We start from the raw sequence: 22674 nt of genomic DNA on the forward strand, positions 1-22674 counted from the left end.
GTCACATACATTTTGGGTGGTTTCACGCCAATGATGAATTTTTATTGTATTCCTTTTATATTTACATTCTTCAGTTTATATGTGAGATACCAATACTGAGTATTTTTGTACGGATAATAAAAAAAAGGAGTGAAGTTAAATTATATCAAGCTCAACGCAGCGGCAAACGTTCGTATCCGTTCTAACTGACCGCTGCAGACAAGCCTTTCGAAATTCTCGGGCGTTTTGCATATCATACGTCGTTTGATAATCGGATAAACCGTGTAAAATCATTCACTTTTTCCCCCGACTTCGCAAGATTCTTGCATTTTTTTAGAGGACTGGCGGCAGTGTCTCGAGTGGATTTTGAACATCAGACGCTGTTTCGGAGCTTGATATTCTCCATTATGGTACTAAACTTGAATTTGTTTCATTTTACATTTTTTCTGATAAAGTAAATATTGCACTAATTTTGTTGTCATTTTGAAATTTCGGTCGACAATTCAGATATTTTGCGAGAAAAAGAGATGGTGGTATCTGAAATAAATACACAGAAAAATTGCAGCATGTTTACATATATTCCGGATTGATATGGATTTTTTTTTGTGCCTATAAAATTACATGGAAGCAAATAATGTCTAATATTATGTGAAAGCCATGCTGTACTCATACATTACGTCGGACGGAAGACGTATGATTACCATATGAATTCTATGTACTTAATTTAGAAAACAGATGCAAAACATATGCAAAACACATGAGAAACATATGATGTCCAAGTGTTTTCAAACATATGAAAACCATATGTTGCAATCTTTCATGTGATATGTTTCGTTAACGCTTAGATAAGGGTTTGGTTTGTCGTTAACATTTCTTCACCATCTGTATATCCATTTTACTCATGTTACTAGAACAGCGTTATAAGCCAATGCATACCATCTAACTAAACTTGATATTATGTTGTGTTACATGTTCTTTTGTTTGTTAAATACCAACCAAGAAGTAACCTCTCATCAACAACATAAGAACCAAAAATATAGGTCTCAGTATCGTATTAATTTTCCCATAAACGTCAATAGTGAAGTGCATATTTTTAGGATTTTTTTGGAAAATACGTCAATTGATTCAAAAAAACTTTCACTTTTGTAGCATTTCTAAGGACATGTGAAAAAACAATTTCCCGCACAGATAATAGGGTGAGTCCACGAAGATCGGACAGAAAAGTAGTCGAACTATAATTAGTCATTTTCTCTACTTCCATTTTCGTTTTGCACTCACCAAACCAACCTTTTCAGTGGATTATTTTTATGTTATTATGTTAAATTTTCTTTTTAAAAAGTTTTTCATCTTACAGTGTGATGTTTGTTCTATTTTATAAGTCATTGTTCAGATCATTTGACAAAACATTAGTTTGTAGAGAGGCTAAAAGAAAATGCCCTATGCATCCATGTTTTGATGTTTGTTTGTTTGTTTGTTTGTTGGGGTTTAATGTCGGAGCAGCAATATTTCAGCTATATTCAGACGATGAACATGAAATTGATGATAAAATGAACATGAAATGATGATGAAATGAAAAAGGGATGGGACACAAGGACAATGGGGTCGAGAAATTTTGATTGACACTGGAAATAGGGAGAGTTGGGTCGGGCAATTTAGCCTCCTGTGGTGGAGCCCTATGGTTCCTACTCCGGGAGAATACCACAGTAGGTTTCTTTAACGTGCGAGGAACGTGGCATCTTTCCCAACACGATGCACCACTATGGTTTGCGGTCAGGTTTTCCGTATTATAGCCTGACAACCCCAGCATGTAACACGCCAGGGGTACCCCATTCAAACACTTGGGGCACACATCCCAGTTGCTCTGTGAGCAGAGCGCCCTAGCCCCCGGCTTGGGTTCTGAGCACTATTTAGTTGCCCTTTACGACAAGCTTAGCGCTGCTGCAGGCCTTTTCTTTAACACCCGGACCTGCAGGGGGCTCCATGTTTTGATGTACCCCCGCTCAGGGATAAGCAATGCAATACTGGTACCTATAGACACTACAGCCAAACATTAATTGTATACAAGAAGTACTAAAACAGGAAATAGGAAGCCGAATCTATCACCGAGAGGTTTGACTGTTGTTGTTAGCGTTGTTAATTTTTTTGTTTTTGTATTTTGTTTTCTAAGTTTGCTAGTTATCTTTTGTTTGGTCCTTTGCTGTTTAAATGTTCTTTTATGAAGTTCTTCTGCTTATCATTTATGTTGTAGAAAAAAAACAAGCTGAGAAATTAAGGGGCTACATACAGGTGCGGATCCAGGATTTGAGTTTAGGGAGGGGGCGTAAATTGAATTAAATGCCGTGCAAAGCAAGACAAAAACTACTATGGGGTGAAACTTGTGGTGAACCGTACCGATTTAGGGGGAGGGGGGCGTACGCCCGGTACGCCAGTCCTGGATCCGTGCCTGACATATATATGTATGTTATTCTGTAGGCAAATCCCGAGTAAACTGTACTTAAAATACTACAAAACCAGTTTTTTTTTATAGAAAATGTATGAATTATTTATATATTTCTGTCTCAAACTGTTTCAACTTGCTTTCACAATAAAGTTAAAAGTCCAGATTTAATACACATCATTATATTTATCAAGAACCATTTTACTTCATTTAATTTAATCAGTCAATGAAAAACATGAATACTAAACATCCAGATAATTTCATATCATCATGCATCGATTGGTGTAAATCAACTGTGACATATACGATTTCCCTTCATTAAGATTAACAAGTGGGACAGCACGATGCACGTGTACTTTACAATACTTGTATAGGAATTGGGAATGGGGAATAGGGGGATGGTGAATGGTGAAGAGTGGGATGATGATTAGGGGGATGGTGAATGGGGACTTGTACGACGGGATAGGGAGGGAGAGCAAGGGTTAGGCACACAACTTCTACAAATCATTGGAACGTTTGTATTCAGCATTTTACATCAATCTCATATAAGCATCAAAGTAACTTGGACTGATTCCATTCTGTTTCAAATGAAAGCTTGATAGGCTTTGGTGAAATTGAATATGATACAAACATATCACTGATTTCAAGAGTTATATCTCTTACCCTAGGTCTACCTCCTTAAATATAATTATTTAAGTTGTAAACAAATCATATTTATACAGTTTAAGACACTATAATTTTTGTGTGAAGAAGTAAATAATTTTATTATCAAATAATATAATATAGAAAAATGTTATGGAGATTTTATAGAGAATGGGGAATTCTATATTAAGGAACGGCGTACATGAGATTAATCCATTCACACGAGGCATTAATGACAGAAAGGTGTCAAAGTGGTCGCTTATACCATTTTGCGGTATTTTAGGAAAATTATCTGTAAATCTCTGAACATTATGAATATTAACGTAGGTATTATGTAGAGATGCGAAATCCGTGGAGTCAAATTAAATTTGCAGTCAACACTCGCAGAATATACGAAGAATCCGTGAAGGCGTATACCTCTGAGATAGGGAATAATTTGAGAGAAACGGGCAGCAGGATCCCGGCTAAAATCCAGATGTAATCTATATGCTCCAAAAGGAAGAGCAAATCCTCTTTCTTTCGAAACACCCATAGTGCTGCTCGTTTAAGAAGAGAAGTGACACCTATTACAGATGGTGGTCGTTGCTTATTGGAAATGGGCGCGCATTATCAGTTAATAATACATTGGGACGACCGTAAACCGGAAGACCAAACAGGGATTCGCCTAAAAAACAAAGAGCTTGAAAAAGTTGCATCGGCAAGTGTATTGTAGTCATTCAAAATTTAAGGCATATGTATTATAGTAGTAGTTTAATTCAGTATGCCATCCTGGGAGGCTAGTCTTTGGTTTGTTTGTTTGTTTATCTTTTTCACTTGTCTATTTTCTTACCCTGTAAGTCAGATTAAAACAAAATGTTTTCCTAATCGAATGCAGTAACTATCTTCACTATTGGACAATTATATGTTAGGACGTGCATTAAAAGGAACAAATTTGGGAAATTCCCTTGACAGAAAATCTATTTTTAGCAATATAACGAGCAAACAATTCTGAGGTGTTCATATATTTAAAAAAAAAAAAAAACTTTCATATGAATGGTCTCTAGAAAATATTTATAATCATACAATAAAATATATAACAATACCTACAACAATTGCATATATAAACCTTTTGCACAGTAAATAGTTCAGATAAGTAAACACAGGAAAAACCAGTAAGTAATATAATGCATCCTATCTCCCCATTTACATCGACCAATGAGTAAGTCATGTTTTGCATCAGGAAATACAAAATTAATGCACATGGAGAAACGAAACATGAAGTGTATAATGGCACCGTGTCATTAAGGATTCCATTCCAATCCGTGTTTTCAGAATAGTTGCGGATTAGAAGATGATTCGCCCTTTGGTCGACCAATAGCCAATTCAATGTTTTGCATAAGGGAATCATTCAGACTGAAAACAAAATAGGAGATGCACAGTGGCATCATGTGATTAAGAACTTGTTAAAGTTTGATCCAATGTCATTCAAAGGTTTCAGAGATTATAACTGGTTACGGACAGACTGCGTGATCTCTATATACCCGCGCTTTGCATGAGGTTTTATAATGAGAAATTTGATACATTAAATACAGCGAGGGAGTTGTTTTAACGCTTAGTGGAAGCAGCATTGTTTACTTGTCCAAAGAAAATATGCAGGATTGACCAGGTTTGACTTCGTGGCTATCCATACTTCCCGAGATATTTGTAGTTTGTAAAGTTATATAACAGGCAGATGTTTTAGTAAAATAAAATTTGTCATCTACAATTACATTACATAAACTACTTACAATTAAAAAAAAAGAGTCATGAAACCGTTGTAAATTTAGGGGTTATAAAAAGGGAAAAAAGTAAGAACAGAAATGTTATACGGCAATTACTGTATGTACTCTTAAATAATGTGAATACGTGGAGACGATTATAGTAGTATGGAAATTTAATAGTATGGAAAAAATTGTATTTTTTCCAATAACATCTTATCTTACTCATAAAGTATACATAAATTAAGAGAAGAACATTTTCTTTCAATTGTCCTAATTGAAACGAGTGAGCTGTTTATCAATTATATAATTCATTCAGTCTGAAAATGTCTTAACTCTATAAAAAGGATCAACATCCTGGAATTCAGGATCAACCCACATTGCCAAAATGGTATCTTCTTCCTCAAGCATAACAACATGGAGGTTGCTAAAACTGGGGTCCTTGAATCCACTTCCGGCAATGCGCCCTTTCGAAATGAACCTACAAAATCATCCATGGTTCAGTACTATGTATTTATGCGAATGTAAAGGTATGCTCTTTCAAAAGCAATCCAAATACCAATAAAATAATTGTCGTCTAAAACAGCAATTTGCCCACTGATGCTACTAGGATTTTGATACCCGATGTTGGCAATCTGCCCTTGGCTTAAGTATCTGAAATAGACACATTCAAATAGTAAGCAGCCGTCTCTTTTTCCTTTTATTTTTCTGAATTGTTTCCTTTTATTTTCAAGGGCATAATCATCCTTAACTAAATCTTCTACAGTGATCAGTACCTTTCAAGTGATAGAGATTTAAATAGGTATAATCACCCTTAATCGAATCTTCTACAGTGATCAGTACCTTTCAAGTGATAGAGATTTAAAAAATCTTCTTGAAAGAGAACCTTTGGTTGGCGGATGACTCTTAAAAATCATTCAAACGTTTGTATTCAACATTTTACATCAATCCTATGTAAGCATCTAATTCACATGAATTCATTTTATTCAGCTTCAAACAAAAGCTTGAGAGGTTTTGGTGAAATTGAATATAATACAAACGTATCACTGACTTCATGAGTTACGTCCCTTACCCTAGGTCTACCTCCTTAAAATAGCTCAGTATTTCAAAATGTCTCGACGAACGAGTGTATATATAAGGGTTACAATTTTTGCTTAAAATAAAAGTGTCTCCATATGACGGACCATGGGATTTATATACCATTACACGAAAACAATTTTGTTGTGCAGACCTATGAAATATTTCGCAAAAATTTCTGAATTTACCATATGCCCGTAAAAATACCACAAAAGCTGATATTTTTATATTTATTAGCATAAAAACGTGTTCTTGAAGTCTGTTTTCATAGCCTTATCATTAATTTGCACTACCCCTGGTGATTCACATGTGAATATCATGACAGAATATTTTCAAAACTGACTCATTTGTATACAAGGAGCAATCCAGAGATCTGTTTACATTTAAATTCATAAACAATGCTAAGGGTATAAAAGGTCAAAAACAAGCAAAATAATTTGGAGTATCCTAAACGATGTAGAAAGTTGTCACCAGCAAGTAAATAATTTGGAGTGACTTAACAATACAGTCAAGTCTAAAAAAACAAATAAATAATTTATGCTTAAAAATGTAGGAAGGTCTCAAAACGAGGAAATGATTCTGAGGGGCATTAACTATAAAGGATGAATTCAAAAAAAGTAAATAACTTGGAGTGGTCTCAGATAAAAAATCAATACACTAAGTCTTTCAGTCTAAAATATCCAAATACACAGTACATATCAGACCAAAGATTACAAAAAATGTCTCCAGACAATACAGAAAGTATTCCATTAGTTAATGCTGGATTAGTATAACCTGTTCCGGCAACACGACCTTTAGACAAACATCTGTAAATAGAACAAAAAAGGTCTTTGTGAGTTGCCTCAGATCACAGCAAGAAATTATTTTCAATGTTTTAGTAATTTCTATAATTCAAAAGACTCAATTTTAGCATTATAATCCCATAACTATGAAACACAAAATGATTAAGTGATTAAAGCCTTAAAATCCAACAATAATTTATGATTACCCTCATGAGGTTGGTCGATTTTCCAAAAGGCAATGGTTTATAATTTCCATTTTTGCATGGATTTTCCCATTGGATTTTAAGAGGCTTAATACCTTTTGAATTACATAGGAACCTGGGGGAATTCGAAATATATTAGTACGAGAAAAATGAGAATACGGAGACTTCTGTCGGTTAATTGTGTGTCCAATTTGGCAAGCGATGGCAAATGATAGTCTGCAACACTTCCCCCAAACCTACCAACAAAGAAAAAAAATAGATCAGAACCCATTTTTTCTTAAAACATTTGTACTTGTATGCATACAATATTTATAAATTTTTATAATTATACAAATTACACATCAATTGTATTATTATGTATTTATTTATAATATAAATTTGTATAAATTTTATTTGTATTTATATTGTATTACTCATCAAGTTTAACTAGCAATAAGAATACGAAACTAAATCAATTAACACCCCACCCTCACAAACACACATTTTCCAAAAAAAAAAAAAAGATATATAGTTTTATATTTTTATCACATGTGAATCAGCAAGAGTTATGTCTGATTTACATTCTAGTTATTTCCCTTCGAATGTATTACAAGTTATCATTAAATGGAAGAACATTTAAGTTGTGATAACCAAATGATTATAACAGTTTATCAAAATAGCGTTCCTTTTATTTTTGGTTGCAATAGTATTGAAACATACTGGATTAGTTGCAGACCTAGCTATATTTACAAAAGAGGTGGGAAAGTCTTTCTTTAAGTTAAATTTGAAAAAAAATATACAACGTATTATCAAATAATGAAATCTTGACAGTTTGTTGAACTACATAACATTTTTGAATATTTTAACATTAAAAATAAAAGTAAAAGGATGATGGGCCATACAGGACCCCCTCATGAATTGGCCTTTGTGGAAGAGTAATCAAGGAAACCAACGTTATAGCGGTAATGAAAAGAATGTATTCCAGGGACAAAGACCAGACATGGAAAACAGACATACACAACAAAGAACATAAAGTAACTAAAATCATACATACAAAGTAACAAAAGTAAATGAGCAACTCGGACTTATGGAAGTTATGTGATGCCTAAGCCTATATATTTGGTGTTTTTTATTTAAAGTGCTCACTCTAGTAACTAGCAGAAGTGTTAACATTTACATACTCTCCAAAATTTATATGGATTTTTACTGCCAATTCGGTGATACAGAATGTGATTCTGAATTAGAAGCTTTACATTTGGAGTGTTAAGAATAACTTGATTCATAAGTACATATATTTGTACTCAGGACTCAGCAGGGCCACAAAATGATAAAATTCACTTTCACATTAACTTTATCATATAACTCTTGGTCTGCATTAAAACTTCCAGAAATGATGATTTTACTTATTACATATCTAAATACAAAGAATGGTATACAAGTCTTATATGAAGCTTATCAAAGTATGGAAATTCATAACAAAGCACAGGACACACTGACAGACAGAATGGTTCCTGTATTTATCGCAAACTTGATTCCCGGTGGTAGAATAAATGACTTTTGCATAAAGAAATGTATATCTCTCAATTTCAAAATTAAAAGGGTATAACTCCCACAAGATTCAGATGATCGTAAATTCATTTAAAAATGCATATCTACACATCCTAACTACTAAACAGTTTCATGAAACTGATGAAGTAGTTTCAAAAACTTTTCTTTTGTAACCAACAGACAATCAAACGTACAGTGCAAAAACAATACGTCTGTGTGGTAGTGAAGGTGGAGACATAATTAATTACATTCTCACCTGTATTTACATCTCGTTGGATTGAATTCACTACCAAAGAATGACTGAAAGTGTTGTGGTATAAAAAAGTCCTGTTCATATGGTTCTATTTTATCACTTTCTGGTACAGAACCTTCCCATTCAGAGTCAAAGTTCTCTGGGTGTAATTGCTCTTCCCTAGTAAGTCGCAGTGGTTTACGTAAATTAATGAAAATGCTTATCTCCCCTGATGGAACATTAGGATCACCCTGTAAAATATTGATAAAATTATCAAGGGAATCAAGATTCTAGCGGCTGGGACAAAGACAAAACATGGGAAACAGGCACATACAACAAAGAACATTAAATAACAAAAATAATACATAAAAAGTAACAAAAGGAAATGAGCAACTCGGACTCCACTGAAAACTGGGATCATGGACCGGGTGCACCGGTAGGGTAAGCGTCCTCTGCTTTCCTACAAACACCCACTGAGTTGCTCATAAAAAGTCGTCCAGGATAAATGGTTCACAATGGTAACAAGAGTCAAGGAAGTAAAACTTAATGAATTGTTACCACGGAGATATGTTTCGTTTGCAGCATATGAACACTGTTAGACAATTCATTATACCGATACAACCATTTGACAGCACCAAAGTGGACAGTTTTCTCATATATAGTTTATTGTTTGCATGAGTAATCAAGGGAACCAACCAAGGTTATAGCGGAAATCAAAAGACCAAACCATGGACAAAGACCGAACATGGAAAGCAGACACACACACAACAAAGAACATAAAATAATCAAAATAATACATACAAAGTAACAAAAGTAAATAATGAACTCAGACACTGCTAAAATCTGGGTATATGGACTGTGATGAAGTGTCGTTACTGTTGAAGTCAATAGACACTGACTTTGGGGCATATGAATAAAAAAAGATAGAGGACTTTGAAGTAGTGATGGTGATGGTAATCCAACTTATTAATTCCATACCAAAAATAACTGACCTAGCACAAATAGTTCATGTCAAACAGGATTAATCAGAAAACTTAACGAAAAAATCTTGATTTCAAAGTAAATTGCAGGGCCATTTGAAAAAAAAGCCTATTTAGAGCACTGTGATAAAATGATGCTAATGCAACTGTACACTAAATATAATTTACTTAGCACAAGTACACAGACCTAATCAACAAACTTAACATTAACATTTTAATAAGTAATAACTTAGATTCGCCTTCCACAACATTCCACAACATGAGAGACAAAAAACTGTGAGTGCAGTAACAGAAGAAATTCCCCTTGCACTTTTACTTGAGGACTGTAAGCTGTTAGGTTGTGTTATTTCCCCTTGCAAGCATTTCCCTACATTTAAATATGTTGCTCAATTTCCATACATTAATTTAGTGGAACACAATACAGCACTTGAATGGTATTAACTTCCCTCTTATACCATAAACCATCCTCCATTGTCCCAATCCCAATTTATTATTGCAAATTCCTATCCACCATTGCATATTTCTTACCAAATATTTAAATTGTAAAATTAATCTTTATATTCTTAAATTCTTCAGCATTCAAACTGTTATTTTTTTTATATTAAATTTAATACACTTTTTATATCAATAAATGCTTTAAAAACTAGTTTACCCATCCCCCTACCCCCCTTTCCCCATTCACAATTCCCGATAAACCATAGAATGAGGAGTTTTCCCCATGCAAGTACTGTAAATGCACTGATATTGCCAGTATTTCCACTTATTCTTTCCTTACTGTAATTCCATTTATCTTATCCTTATTGTAGTTCGAGGTATGTGTGCTTAAATTTCTCCAGTCCTTACCGTAAGTTTAACAATATAAGCTTCTATTTGTCCTGTCCTTACCGTAAGTTTAACAATATAAGCTTCTATTTGTCCTGTCCTTACTGTAATTATAAGTATGTGCCTGTTTCCGGTTGTTCTGTTCTTACAGTAACTTCAAGTATACCTGCTTCTTTTTGATCTGCCACTACCTTAATATTAACTATGTGCGCTTCAATTTAATTTGTCTTTACCATAATTATAAGCATGAGTGTTTCAATCTTGTTCTGTCCTTGCAATTTGATCTGTCTTTACCATCATTTTAAATATGTGTGCTTACATTCAATCTGTCCTTACCATCATTCTAAGTATGTATACTCCCATCTGATCTGTCCTTACCGTAATTTTAAGTATGTATGCTTCCATCTGATCTGTCCTTACTGTAATTCTAAGTATATGTGCTTCCCTTTGATCTGTCTATATTTACCACAATTTTCAGTATGTGTGCTTCAATTTGATCGGTCCTTACCGTAATTTTAAGTATGTATATTTCCACCTGATCTGTCCTTACCGTAATTTTAAGTATGTGTGCTTCCATCTGATCCGTCCTTACTGTAATTCTAAGTATGTGTGCTTCAATATGATCGGTCCTTACCGTAATTTTAAGTATGTGTGCTTCCATCTTGTGAAGGTCATAACTCAGTAGGAACATTTCAATGCCATGAACACTATAATGAGCTAGAAATATTCCAGGTTGTATAGGATAGATAGGATTAGGAGGCTGTATCTCTATCCTGTGAAGGTCATATTCTCCCCTAAAACCAAAACAAACATTAATACAAACTACAGAGGTTGCATCTTTATCTTGTGAAGGTCATATTCTCCCATAAAACAAAACAAATAATAGTAACAACTACAAACGCTGTACTTCTATCTTGATAAGGTCATATAATCCTAAAACAAAACAAGTTTGATCAAACTACAGAGGTTGCACCTCTATCTTGTGAAGGTCATATACTTCCCCTAAACAAAACAAATTTGATCAAACTACAGAGGTTGCACCTCTATCTTGCGAAAGTCATATACTTCCCTAAAGCAAAACAAATATTAATAAAAACTACAAAGGCTGTACCTCTATCATGTGAAGATCATATACTCCCCTAAAACAAAACAAGTTTGATCAAACTACAGAGGTTGCACCTTTATCTTGTGAATGTCATATACTCCCCTAAAACAAAACAAATTTGATCAAACTACAGAGGTTGCATCTTTATCCTGTGAAGGTCATATACTCCCCTAAAACAAAACAAGTTTGATCAAACTACAGAGGTTGCACCTTTATCTTGTGAAGGTCATATACTCCCCTAAAACAAAACAAGTTTGATCCAACGACAGAGGTTGCACCTCTATCTTGCGAAGGTCATATACTTCCCCTAAAACAAAACAAGTTTGATCAAACTAGAGGTTGCACCTCTATCATGTGAAGGTCATATACTCCCCTAAAACAAAACAAATATTAATAAAAACTACAAAGGATGTACCTCTATCATGTGGAGGTCATATACTCCCCTAAAACAAAACAAGTTTCATCAAACTACAGAGGTTGCACCTTTATCTTGTGATGGTCATATACTCCCCTAAAACGAAACAAGTTTGATCAAACTACAGAGGTTGCACCTCTATCTTGTGAAGGTCATATACTTCCCCTAAAACAAAACAAGTTTGATCAAACTACAGAGGTTACACCTTTATCTTGTGAAGGTCATATACTTCCCCAAAAACAAAACAAGTTTGATCAAACTACTGAGGTTGCACTTTTATCTTGTGAAGGTCATATACTTCCCTAAAACAAAACAAGTTTAATCAAACTACAGAGGTTGCACCTCTATCTTGTGATGGTCAAATACTCCCCTGAATCAGAATAATTTTTGATCCAACAAGGTATAATTTCAAATTATTTGAATTCAATAACAGATTGTGGTTCTCACATCTTTTCTTGTTCATTTTATTGATTGACTGACTGATTATGTAGTTAAATTTATTTTTTGTTTATTGTGCTAGCTCACCGAAGTAACAGCCTGTAGGTCTGTCATCCCACTCGAACACATTATTCAGATTCGGATGCCACAAGTTGTCACCTCATTGATTTCATGAATTCATTACAGTTATTTTGTACAAGCTGTCAGTAATTTTGCATCTACTGTGAAAAATAACTCAGACACAGTGTATATTACCATTGATATTATGAACAAATTTATTTTACATTTGCATAAATATTTATTTAAGCATTTACAGAATTTATCATATGAGGCTTTTAAGGAGTGCATAAAGATTGATAAAAAATGATGAAAGACTTCACCAACTTACTACATGGGAGGGAGATCTTCCAAAATTGGTTTAAAAGATCGAGTTTCAAATGTCAGAGAAGGGCAATTAAATCAGAAATACTATCATGATAATGGCAACAGTTTTTGGCTATAAAACGGAAGTACTGAGGAATTTGCAATTAAAATTTGAATCTAATTTCATTCTTTATGAATTTCAAAAGAAGCCTACCCCCAGCAGATCAAGATATTGAAGTTAAGCCTATACTCTTATAATATTTGTGCTACAATAAAGAAGTTATATAAGATGTGAAATATATATGTAATACATATTAAAACAAAAAGTTAAATCAAAATTCATCGCAAATCATAATTTAGGGGAGATAATTTTGAAAAAAAAACACCATTATACTGATTATGTCAGAAAGGGTCCTGTACCAAATATATGTCAAATAAGATGAAGTTTGTTTTAAATCGACTATGGATCGCTCTAAAAATGCATTTAAAGTTCCCTTACAATGCTACCACATTTTACTCAAATGGAAGAATTATCTCCCTTTAAAAAGTTGTCAACCCATTAAAGCCATCGATATAATGCACATTTTAATACTGTAATGAACTACATTTCGTTTTGAAACTTTTGATAAAAGTTTTCATTTTTTCAAAAAAAAATGGGACTCAATAATGTAATCGAAATTTCTCTCATACTTTAGAGTCAATAAATGTATTACAGCAATAATGTAATTGAAATTTCTCTCACATTTTAGTGTCATTAAATGTATTACAGCAATAATGTAATTGAAATTCCTCTCATACTTTAGAGTCAATAAATGTATTACAGCAATAATGTAATTGAAATTCCTCTCATACTTTAGAGTCAATGTATTACAGCAATAATGTAATTGAAATTTCTCTCACATTTTAGTGTCATTAAATGTATTACAGCAATAATGTAATTGAAATTCCTCTCATATTTTAGTGTCATTGAATATATTACAGTGGTAGACAGGAAAGGAGGGGTCCAGAGTTTTGGAAAATTTTACTATTTTGAGCAAAATTGTTGTTTAAAATAATAATTGAAACTAGGCAGTGGGAGGCAAATGACAAGTTTTGTTTTCAAATAACTTTCATCCATTTCATATCATAAATGCATCTGTTCTTAAAGTTTGATGTTAGTTTTTCATTGACTGCAACAATTCAAGACCTTTAAATTGCATAGAAAGCAGTCTTTATTTTGTGCAAAATATGGCTGCTTTGTTGGGGAACCTGAAAATCATATTCAGGCCCATCCATTGTCGATTTAAAAAAAATCTTTATACTATCTGACATACACATGATACAAACATAACAATGGAACAAAGAATTCAGTGGGATAAAACTTACCATGTGTCACCCATTCAAAAGGACTGCCTGGTTTCTACATGGACAGTCCCTTGAATAAGGACTGCCTGGCTTCTACATGGACAGTTGGTCCATTGAATATTCTTCAAACTTGATTATGGATAAGTTTGTATCATTGTGCCAGTCTTGCACCATTTAAATCCCTTAAGCTTTGCCTGCATCTTACAAAGACTTGTATTTGAATTAATACTTACATGTGAGAACGGTATTTTGCTAATCGTTTCTGATCATATACAGTAAAGGGTAGTGCACCATTGCTAGTTTCTTCCCTTATATCATTTTCATAATCCTGAAAAACAAATTATTTATTTTGACATATTTCAAACTAGGAACATATCCACCTACACAGGTAAATGTGCCACATATGGGAATCATATAGTTAGCACCATATGATTATAATATGTTTCATATAACATATGATAATCACATGGTTATCATTTGATAATAATATGTTTTTCACAAACATATAATTATCATGTTTTCAAGCCTATATTATCCTATGAGAATCATATGACAATCATATGACTACCACATGATACAGAGGCAAATGTGCCACACATGAGAATCATACGGTTTACATCATATGATTATCATATATATCGAGCACCATATGATAATCATATGTTTCGGTATACATATGATTATTGCATGATTATCATATGATAATCATATGTTTTAACAAACATATGATTATCATATGTTTTTAAGTCAAAATTACCATATGAGAATCATATGATAATCATATGACTATAATATGTTCAATATTATATGATTGTCATATGATTCGCATACGATTATCATATGACTTGAGCACCATATGATTATCATATGTGGCACATTTGGCTGTGTAAATATCATAAGATTTTCATATGATTATCATATGAATCAAGCAACATATGACTATCATATGTGGCACATTTGGCTGTGTAAACTGACTTTTGAAAGTTCTTAAAAAAATGTCAAAGAACTATTTTTTTTATGCAAATTTTGTGTGATTTCTTGCTCCAGTAAAACCACAAGTTATAATTCCCAATAAAAGTTAAAATTTTTAGTGCAAAATGAGATGAACATGGCCATACAAAACACCCAAATTACTATAAACTTAAAATTAATACAATGACTGGCAGGGTGCAGCTTAATATGACCACAAACGTCATAGTTGCAGTAAGTATTGAAACCTTTCAAGCTTGATACAGCTCTGAATTTCGATAATTATTAAATTTTGAAAATGCATTAAGAATTTGACCAAAATCAGTGGAATTCAGAAAAGGGATTACTTCTTATCGCAATTCTCATTCTTCTTATTCCTGGACAGTTCAAGTCACATCTTCAAAAATTAATCCTAACCTTTCTTTTGTGGTATGTCACCTTTTCATAAAATTTCAAAGTGATTCATTATTGTGAAGTTAAGTCATTGTTTCTGACATCATTAATTTGTTTCTGGTTACTGAATTTTCAAGTCCCAGGCAAATGTGCCACATATGAGAATCATATGATTTGCATCATATGATTATCATATAAATTGAGCACCATTTGATAATCATATGTTTCGGTATACATATGATTATCATATGATAATTGCATGTTTTTCACAAACATATGATTGTCATATGTTTTACGCCAAAATTACCATAGGATAATCATATGACTATCATACGTTCAATATCATATGATTGTCATATGATTATCATATGATTATCATATGAATCAAGCACCATATGGTTATCATATGTGGCACATTTGGTTGTGTACATGTATTCTGAAGAATCTTACCACATTTCCTCCATCAGGATGAGCATGACATGAAAGCTTCCCACAGGTAAATATTACATTTGTTAAGTCTTTGTCCTGGAAAAAAATCAAAGCACTGAAATCACTGATGAAAATTACACTCAACAGCTGTATAGCAAATATTTTAAAATATTTTGACATAACTTAGGAAAACTGCAGCATGCATGAAAATGAATGATTACATTCAGATCTTTTTTATCAAATCTTTTAAATTCTACAAATTTCACAAATATGCATTACATAATAATCTTGAACTTAGTGTTTCTTTAGGCTTTAATTATGGAGCTCTTTACAAAAAGTCCAAATCTTAATTGTAAAATTGGAATTGAAAATTAATACAAATTATAGAGAAACAAGAAAACACAAACAAAGGTATAGAAGGAAAGATGAAAATATTATCTAGCTAGCAAAGATATCTTGACAAAATATTAACGTACAAACTTGATATTTCCAGGGTGAGCTGAGCCATAACCATTGTGACAAAGAATTTCCGTCTTCCTTGTTACTTTGTGTATACCAATGGACAGAATCTTCTTCTTCCTGACAGGGCCATGGATATCACTGATGTATGGAGCTTTAATCTCAGTACCTACTAATCTGTCATCTTCTACCTATAAACAAATCGAAAATGAAGATCACTTTCTTCTTTATTGTCCTCACTATGACTTAGAACAACAATTGTTATTTAATAAGATTAACAACGTAACTTCTGGATTCAGTAATATTAGTGATAAATCTAAAATCAAAATTTATTTAATAGTAATTCTAAACTTATTCTGAGAGTGTCCTCCACATACATATTCAACTGTTTCAAAAGTAGAAATAACCTATTGAAATAACATTGATACTTATAATATATATTTCATGTATAGGTAAAAAGTGATATTATGGATTGTATTAACCTTGTAATTTCTTTATACCACAAATGTTTTGCTCTGTTATTATTATAATTGATCATAACCATGTTGTAATGATGAGTTTAAGTTAATAAAGTATTTGTATATAAGTTGACCAAATGTGGTTTATCTGTCTATGGGAGATATTCCCTGTTTCGTAGTACCCGTAGTCTCACATGCTGATCCAGACTTTTATTGTGCTAGCTCAGAGAAGTAACAATTAGAACTTGTAATCACAAAATCGACATTGCTGTGGGTTCCAGTCCCACATATATCTAGGTTTCGCTGCAGGTTAAAAAACTCAACAGTAGTTGCAAGTTTCACTGCAGGTTAAAAACCTTGACAGTAGTTGCAAGTTTCACTGCTGGTTAAAAAACTTGACAGTAGTTGCATGTTTCGCTGCAGGTTAAAAAACTCAACATACCTTATGTTAATTGTTGATTTTTACACACAAATGTATTCATCAACTTTAAATAAAATTTACCTTCACCTTTTGGCCACCAAATTCAAACAAATTCTGACTCAAAACAAACCACTCATCACTATCTCCTTCATTAGACATGCTGGGAGGAGAATCAGTGACTGCCAATTTTAAAGTATATGGTATTACTTGGTTTGCCAAGAATCAAACCCACGATTTCCCATACTCCAGGAAAGCACAATATCCAAAGACACTAAGATTTCCCATACTCCAGGAAAGCAAAACATCGCAAGACACTGAGATTTCCCATACTCCAGGAAAGCACAACATCCCAAGACACTAAGATTTCCCATACTCCAGGAAAGCACAACATCCAAGACACTGAGGTGTTTCAACCTGAAAGGTTGGTACTTTTACAGCAAGTTGAAATAGACCAGTTCTAATTTCAATGAAAATCTATGAAGGCTACTGAGCAATTCAAATAGGTTTCTAGGTAGAAATCTATCCTACATTATTCCAATGTGTTCCATTTAATTACCATTGAAAGAGGGAGGTGTGGTCCAGACTATCATATGCATATTTTTACTCATTTTTGTACAATTTTACATGGAGTTTACTAGACATTCAAATAGAGGGAGGGAGTACAAACCCACAACCCTTCTCCCTGCATTAGATACTGACACTATACACAATGTGCATTTTTTCATAGGATACAATTTTTGTACATATTATTAAAACCAAATTGACAACTTCAAGAATATAAAATATTTCAATAGCATAAAAGAGTAATCAAGGGAACCAAGGTTATAGCGGTAATCAAAAGAATGTAATCCAGGGACAAAGACCAGACATGGACAACAGACATACACAACAAAGAACATAAAGTAACTAAAATCATACATACAAAGTAACAAAAGTAAATGAGCAACTCGGACTGCACTAAAAACTGGGAGCATGGACCAGGTGCACCAATAGGATAAGCGTCCTCTGCTTTTCTAGAAAAAGAAAAAAAAGCAGATTCAAAGGGGACGGACCCAACACAATCCAAAAATTAATATCTGCAGTACCCCCTTCTCTGCAAGTAATTTTGTTTCAACTCCCCCTTTACTTTAAATCCTAGCACTCCTTGAGTATTTCATATTTTTGGGTGTTTATATATTACCTTAACTTGAAACAAGCCACCATATGGAGACATTTGTCTTCTCCATAATCCTAGACATTGTCCATACTTGTGTAAAACTGTAAAATCGCAAAAAATTGTCAAAAACAACGAGTTGCAGCTAGCAAGAAAAAAAAAGAATATTATTTCATTAGCGTATTTATCAGCAAATACAAAGTAACAGTAACGGATGTGTCTTAACGAAAATCCTTGCTATTTTACTGTAAAAGTACTTTTATTCCCGAATACCAATTTTTATGGATCAGAGAAAAAAAAACACATATTTGTGGATTTTTGAATTTGTGGTTTTGAGATCTTCAGTATATACCCATCAAAGGGAATCTCCTTTTCCTTGGGAACCAAATTTAGTGGCTTTGCCTACCCATGAAAACTAGGAAAATTGGTACCCATGAATAATAGTACTTTTACAGTAGTACTAGCAAAGTACTGGTACTGAATTATTCAACACTTGTCCACTATTATCAGAGCTAAGAATGTGGAAAGAATTATCCTCATTTTTGACCAAAAATCCCTGTATTTTCGAGTTTTAGAAACACAGATGAGAAATTGCATATCACATTATTGGAAAAAATCAGGTAGAGATTACCTTTTTTTCAAAATCCCATATCAGGGCCCTCAGACTGACAAACACTTATGTGTGAAATTTAATCCATCTATTACATGTACATGGGTCTGAAAAATTTCTTGGAAAAGGGGGGCGGGGTTCTGATCTAAATATTTATGAATGGGAGGGGATTCTGGGCTTGAATTTCTAATTTCATCCCAAACTTTCACAAAATTAAAAAGTTGCAAACAAAAGGGGGGTTCTAACCCCCCAGAACCCGTCGTGAGAATCCACCTCTGCTATTACTAGACACAACAGTAGAATGATCGAGTAGGAACATTTTGACATACCTCTTGTGTAAATTTCGAAGTATGAAGCATCCCATTTATCACAGTTAATGTCACCGACAACTGAAACACCAAAATATAAAGATTAAACCATTGGTGATCACAACTTGACCCCGTTTCATAAAGAATCTCATATTGAGACTTACCTTAAATCCTTATTGATACTTTCCTTAAAGCTTTATTGATACTTTCCTTAAATATTTATTGATACTTTCCTTAGAGCCTTATTGAGACTTACACATGTAAATCCTTAGTCAACTCAAATTTGGACAATTCAAATCACTTAAAAATGAAGATTTGAGTACAAACTCAAGGACTTATGGAAAATTTCATTTGAGAGTTTTCATGAAACCCAGGCTTAACCATGCTACTAATCACTAGGCATTCCTACAGCAGGAAATCTGCCAATATTTTAAGAAAGTAAGAAATACGGGAAATATGATAAGTTAGGATAATTTTCATGCAAACTGAAACTGATTCAATTTGGATGATTTTTTTTCCATAAAGCAGCCAGCATCTTACAATACATCTGCCCCCCCCCCCCCAGTATGCATTTGAAGTCTATAATTACTGCTTTATACACATATTATTGAATATCTGCAATGCTTAAGCTGTAAAATATATCAAATTTCATCTGATCATAGAGCAATACACATTTTGGTCTATATAAATGTGTCATACCTTTTTGGCATAGTTTCTGCCATACCAACTCAGTAGCACACAATTCTTTCAAGTTATTACATGTCTGTCCACACCTCCCAATGTCATCAGCTGGTAAATACTCTAAAACTCGAATCACAAGCTCAGGAGGTAGGTCTAACAATTCTATGGCCATAATGGCTTCATATTTAATACTGTAGCGCCATACAAGAATATCAATAAATACACCTGACAAGAGAAGAAAAAGTGATTCTAAGAATATTAATTGTTATAAGAGTAAATGATTATATTAATGATACAGGCACAAAAACATGTACAATGTACACTAGTGTACATCCTGAAAAATTGAAAAAAAAAAAATTAAACAAGGCCATCTTATAAAATTCTTGATTTGCTGTTTAGTGACCTATACATATATTTATATGTTCCAACAACCTGACATGTACTAAAAATTACTTTATTTTTAAGAAAAAATAATTGTCATAAATTTTGTACAAGTAAAAAATACACATGTACATGTAGTTCCTGGATTTGTTAAGCATACATCAGATCCTATGGATACAATAACATTACCCTCTGTCCGATACTCTCACAACAGGGTAACAATTCCATCCCATTATTCATAATGAGGCAAGACCAGGACTGATTTACTCTTAGCATGAAAAACTTATTTATTAGTCTGAAATGTACACTATACAGTGTATATTGGGACTACACTTTAAATTACATGTACATGCATGTTCTTTTAAACAACAATGGTTTTATATTTTCGTCTTTCAAACAAAAGAATTAAAAAAATTGTCCTTATTCAATAACAAAATTCAAATTAATGAAATTTTGAAGTTCAAAATATTTTGTGAATTTAAATTTGGAAAGTCTCATGAGTAATTTATACTGTAACTATGTTATGAGAGTATCAGACAAGGGGTTACGTTATCATAGCTACATGTATTCCTTCCTCAATGAGAATTATTTCAAAATCCTGCAGAATTCCAAAACTTATTGACTTACCCTTTATTCTTATAGAGGTAGAGTGTTATTTTATGGTCTTTAATATTTACTTTAATTCAGATACATTTTTTTGGTTTCCGACATGTCATAAGAGTGGGCCTTTTTTGCTCGAGCCAAAAAGTCAGAAGTACAAACACAAAAACTTGATATGTATCTCATTAATTTGCAACAAGAAGTGTCGAAAACCATCAACATGTCTAGAAAAAGCAACAAGAGGATTTGGAAATGTACCTAATACATTGTACAGGCTATACTCTAATACTGGTTACACCTTCCTCATATGTTCTATTAATTTATATACAAAATGTACTTTCGAATTCCTGTGCCAGTGGTGGATCCAGGGGATGCAAGGGGTTGGCACCCACTCCCTTTTTCGGCTGTAAAGTTGACAAAAAAATGACAAATAATGTCCTGGCTTCCCCCTTTTTCTGAGAGCCCCAACTAGCAACTTCATTTTACAAGGTGTCTGGATCAGCCCTTGTGCCAGAACCACAGGCACTTGTGTCGACTCTATCAATGGTCAGTTACTATTAACCTCTTTAATTAGTGATCAAAACTAAAAAATATCTCAGATTCCAAATCTCAAAAGGGATTAGCCCGATCTTTGGGATTACACTGACACTGTCTATGCAGTGAGTGAATATGAAATGAAACATTGATATCAATTGATGTAATCTAAATCCATCCTCCCAAATCGGGGTTTTGAGAACACCCTCGCTCCCTCAAACCCCCGACATCACTCATTCATATTTAGCGGGTATCGTCCAGCCAATTCCGATTGGTTGCTTGTCTGGGTGCAAAGCACCAATGAAAATTGATTTGACATATAATGTCCTTGGAAAGGTAAGCAATGATACGAGTAACTGATATTGTAAGATGTCACAAATGATTCAATATTATAACTGTAGATTCTGTTTAGAGTCTTTAGCCAAAAAAATAACGTTATGTGTGTGTAGCCATTTTGTAAGTTATATCGAAGAGTTTCTATTACGAGTGATTTGAATAGATTTTGGAAATTTAGGTAATTCACTAGATGGCGCTGGAAGATACCCGCTAAATATGAATGAGTGATGTCAGGGGTTTGAGGGAGCGAGGGTGGCATCAAAACCCTGACTTAGGAGAATGATCTAAAGCTGGAAATTAACTTAAAAGGTTTGATGTGTCCCACCATGTGCCAGAATCACAGGCACTTGTATCAATGGTCAGTTACTATCAACCTCTTTAACTGGTGATCAAAACATAAAATATATCCAATGTCGAATCACAAAAAAGGGATTAGCCCGATCTTTAGGATTACACTAACACTGCCCGTGTAGTGAGTGAGTATGAAATGAAATGTTGATATCAATTGATCTAACCTAAATCTGGAAATTAACTTAAAGGTTTGATGTGTCGTAATAATTCGAGAGAGTCAACGATTTAAGAAATTATGCAACTGTCTTGCAGACAAATGCAAACCGGATGTTGACATGAAATGTTACATTCTGACGAAATTACGGAATATACAAAAATTTCCGGATTACTTCCATATTTTTTTCAGTAATTTTACCCATTCTAATTTATAAGTATTTTGACAAAATAATAAATTTCACGAGGTCGAATTTAAGGACTTATTTGTATCGATAAAAAATATGCTAAACAGTGATTTATAGTATTTTTCCTGATCTACATCTACCTTTCTATTGGAACATTATTATACACAA

The 22674-nt window shown here is 33.3% G+C and overlaps 1 protein-coding gene across 5 annotated transcripts; it reads right to left on the bottom strand.

The window, feature by feature from the left end:
• Nucleotides 1–3997: 3997 nt before the first annotated feature.
• On the bottom strand, nt 3998–22471 carry LOC148596789 (F-box only protein 31-like). 5 transcript variants are annotated; one of them, XM_088563280.1, is made up of 11 exons: nt 22330–22471; nt 19982–20188; nt 19304–19363; nt 18392–18468; nt 16350–16523; nt 15895–15969; nt 14316–14410; nt 11052–11211; nt 8640–8866; nt 6952–7092; nt 6563–6677 (listed from the first exon to the last, which is right to left on the bottom strand). In XM_088563280.1, exons 2-10 carry the CDS (start codon nt 20133–20135, stop codon nt 6960–6962), a joined length of 1155 nt encoding a protein of 384 aa, XP_088419406.1. In that variant the 5' UTR covers nt 20136–20188; nt 22330–22471; the 3' UTR covers nt 6563–6677; nt 6952–6959. The 5 variants fall into 5 exon arrangements, with proteins under 5 accessions (XP_088419402.1, XP_088419404.1, XP_088419403.1 ...); XM_088563276.1 differs by lacking the exons at nt 6563–6677; nt 6952–7092 and adding an exon at nt 3998–5275; XM_088563278.1 differs by lacking the exon at nt 6952–7092 and having other exon boundaries at nt 3998–6677.
• Between the last annotated feature and the right edge of the window lie 203 nt (nt 22472–22674).

The sequence above is a fragment of the Perna viridis genome, chromosome 15 (assembly GCF_037379345.1).
Source record: "Perna viridis isolate PV_CMFRI_1.1 ecotype Kerala chromosome 15, ASM3737934v1, whole genome shotgun sequence".
Taxonomy (NCBI): domain Eukaryota; kingdom Metazoa; phylum Mollusca; class Bivalvia; order Mytilida; family Mytilidae; genus Perna; species Perna viridis.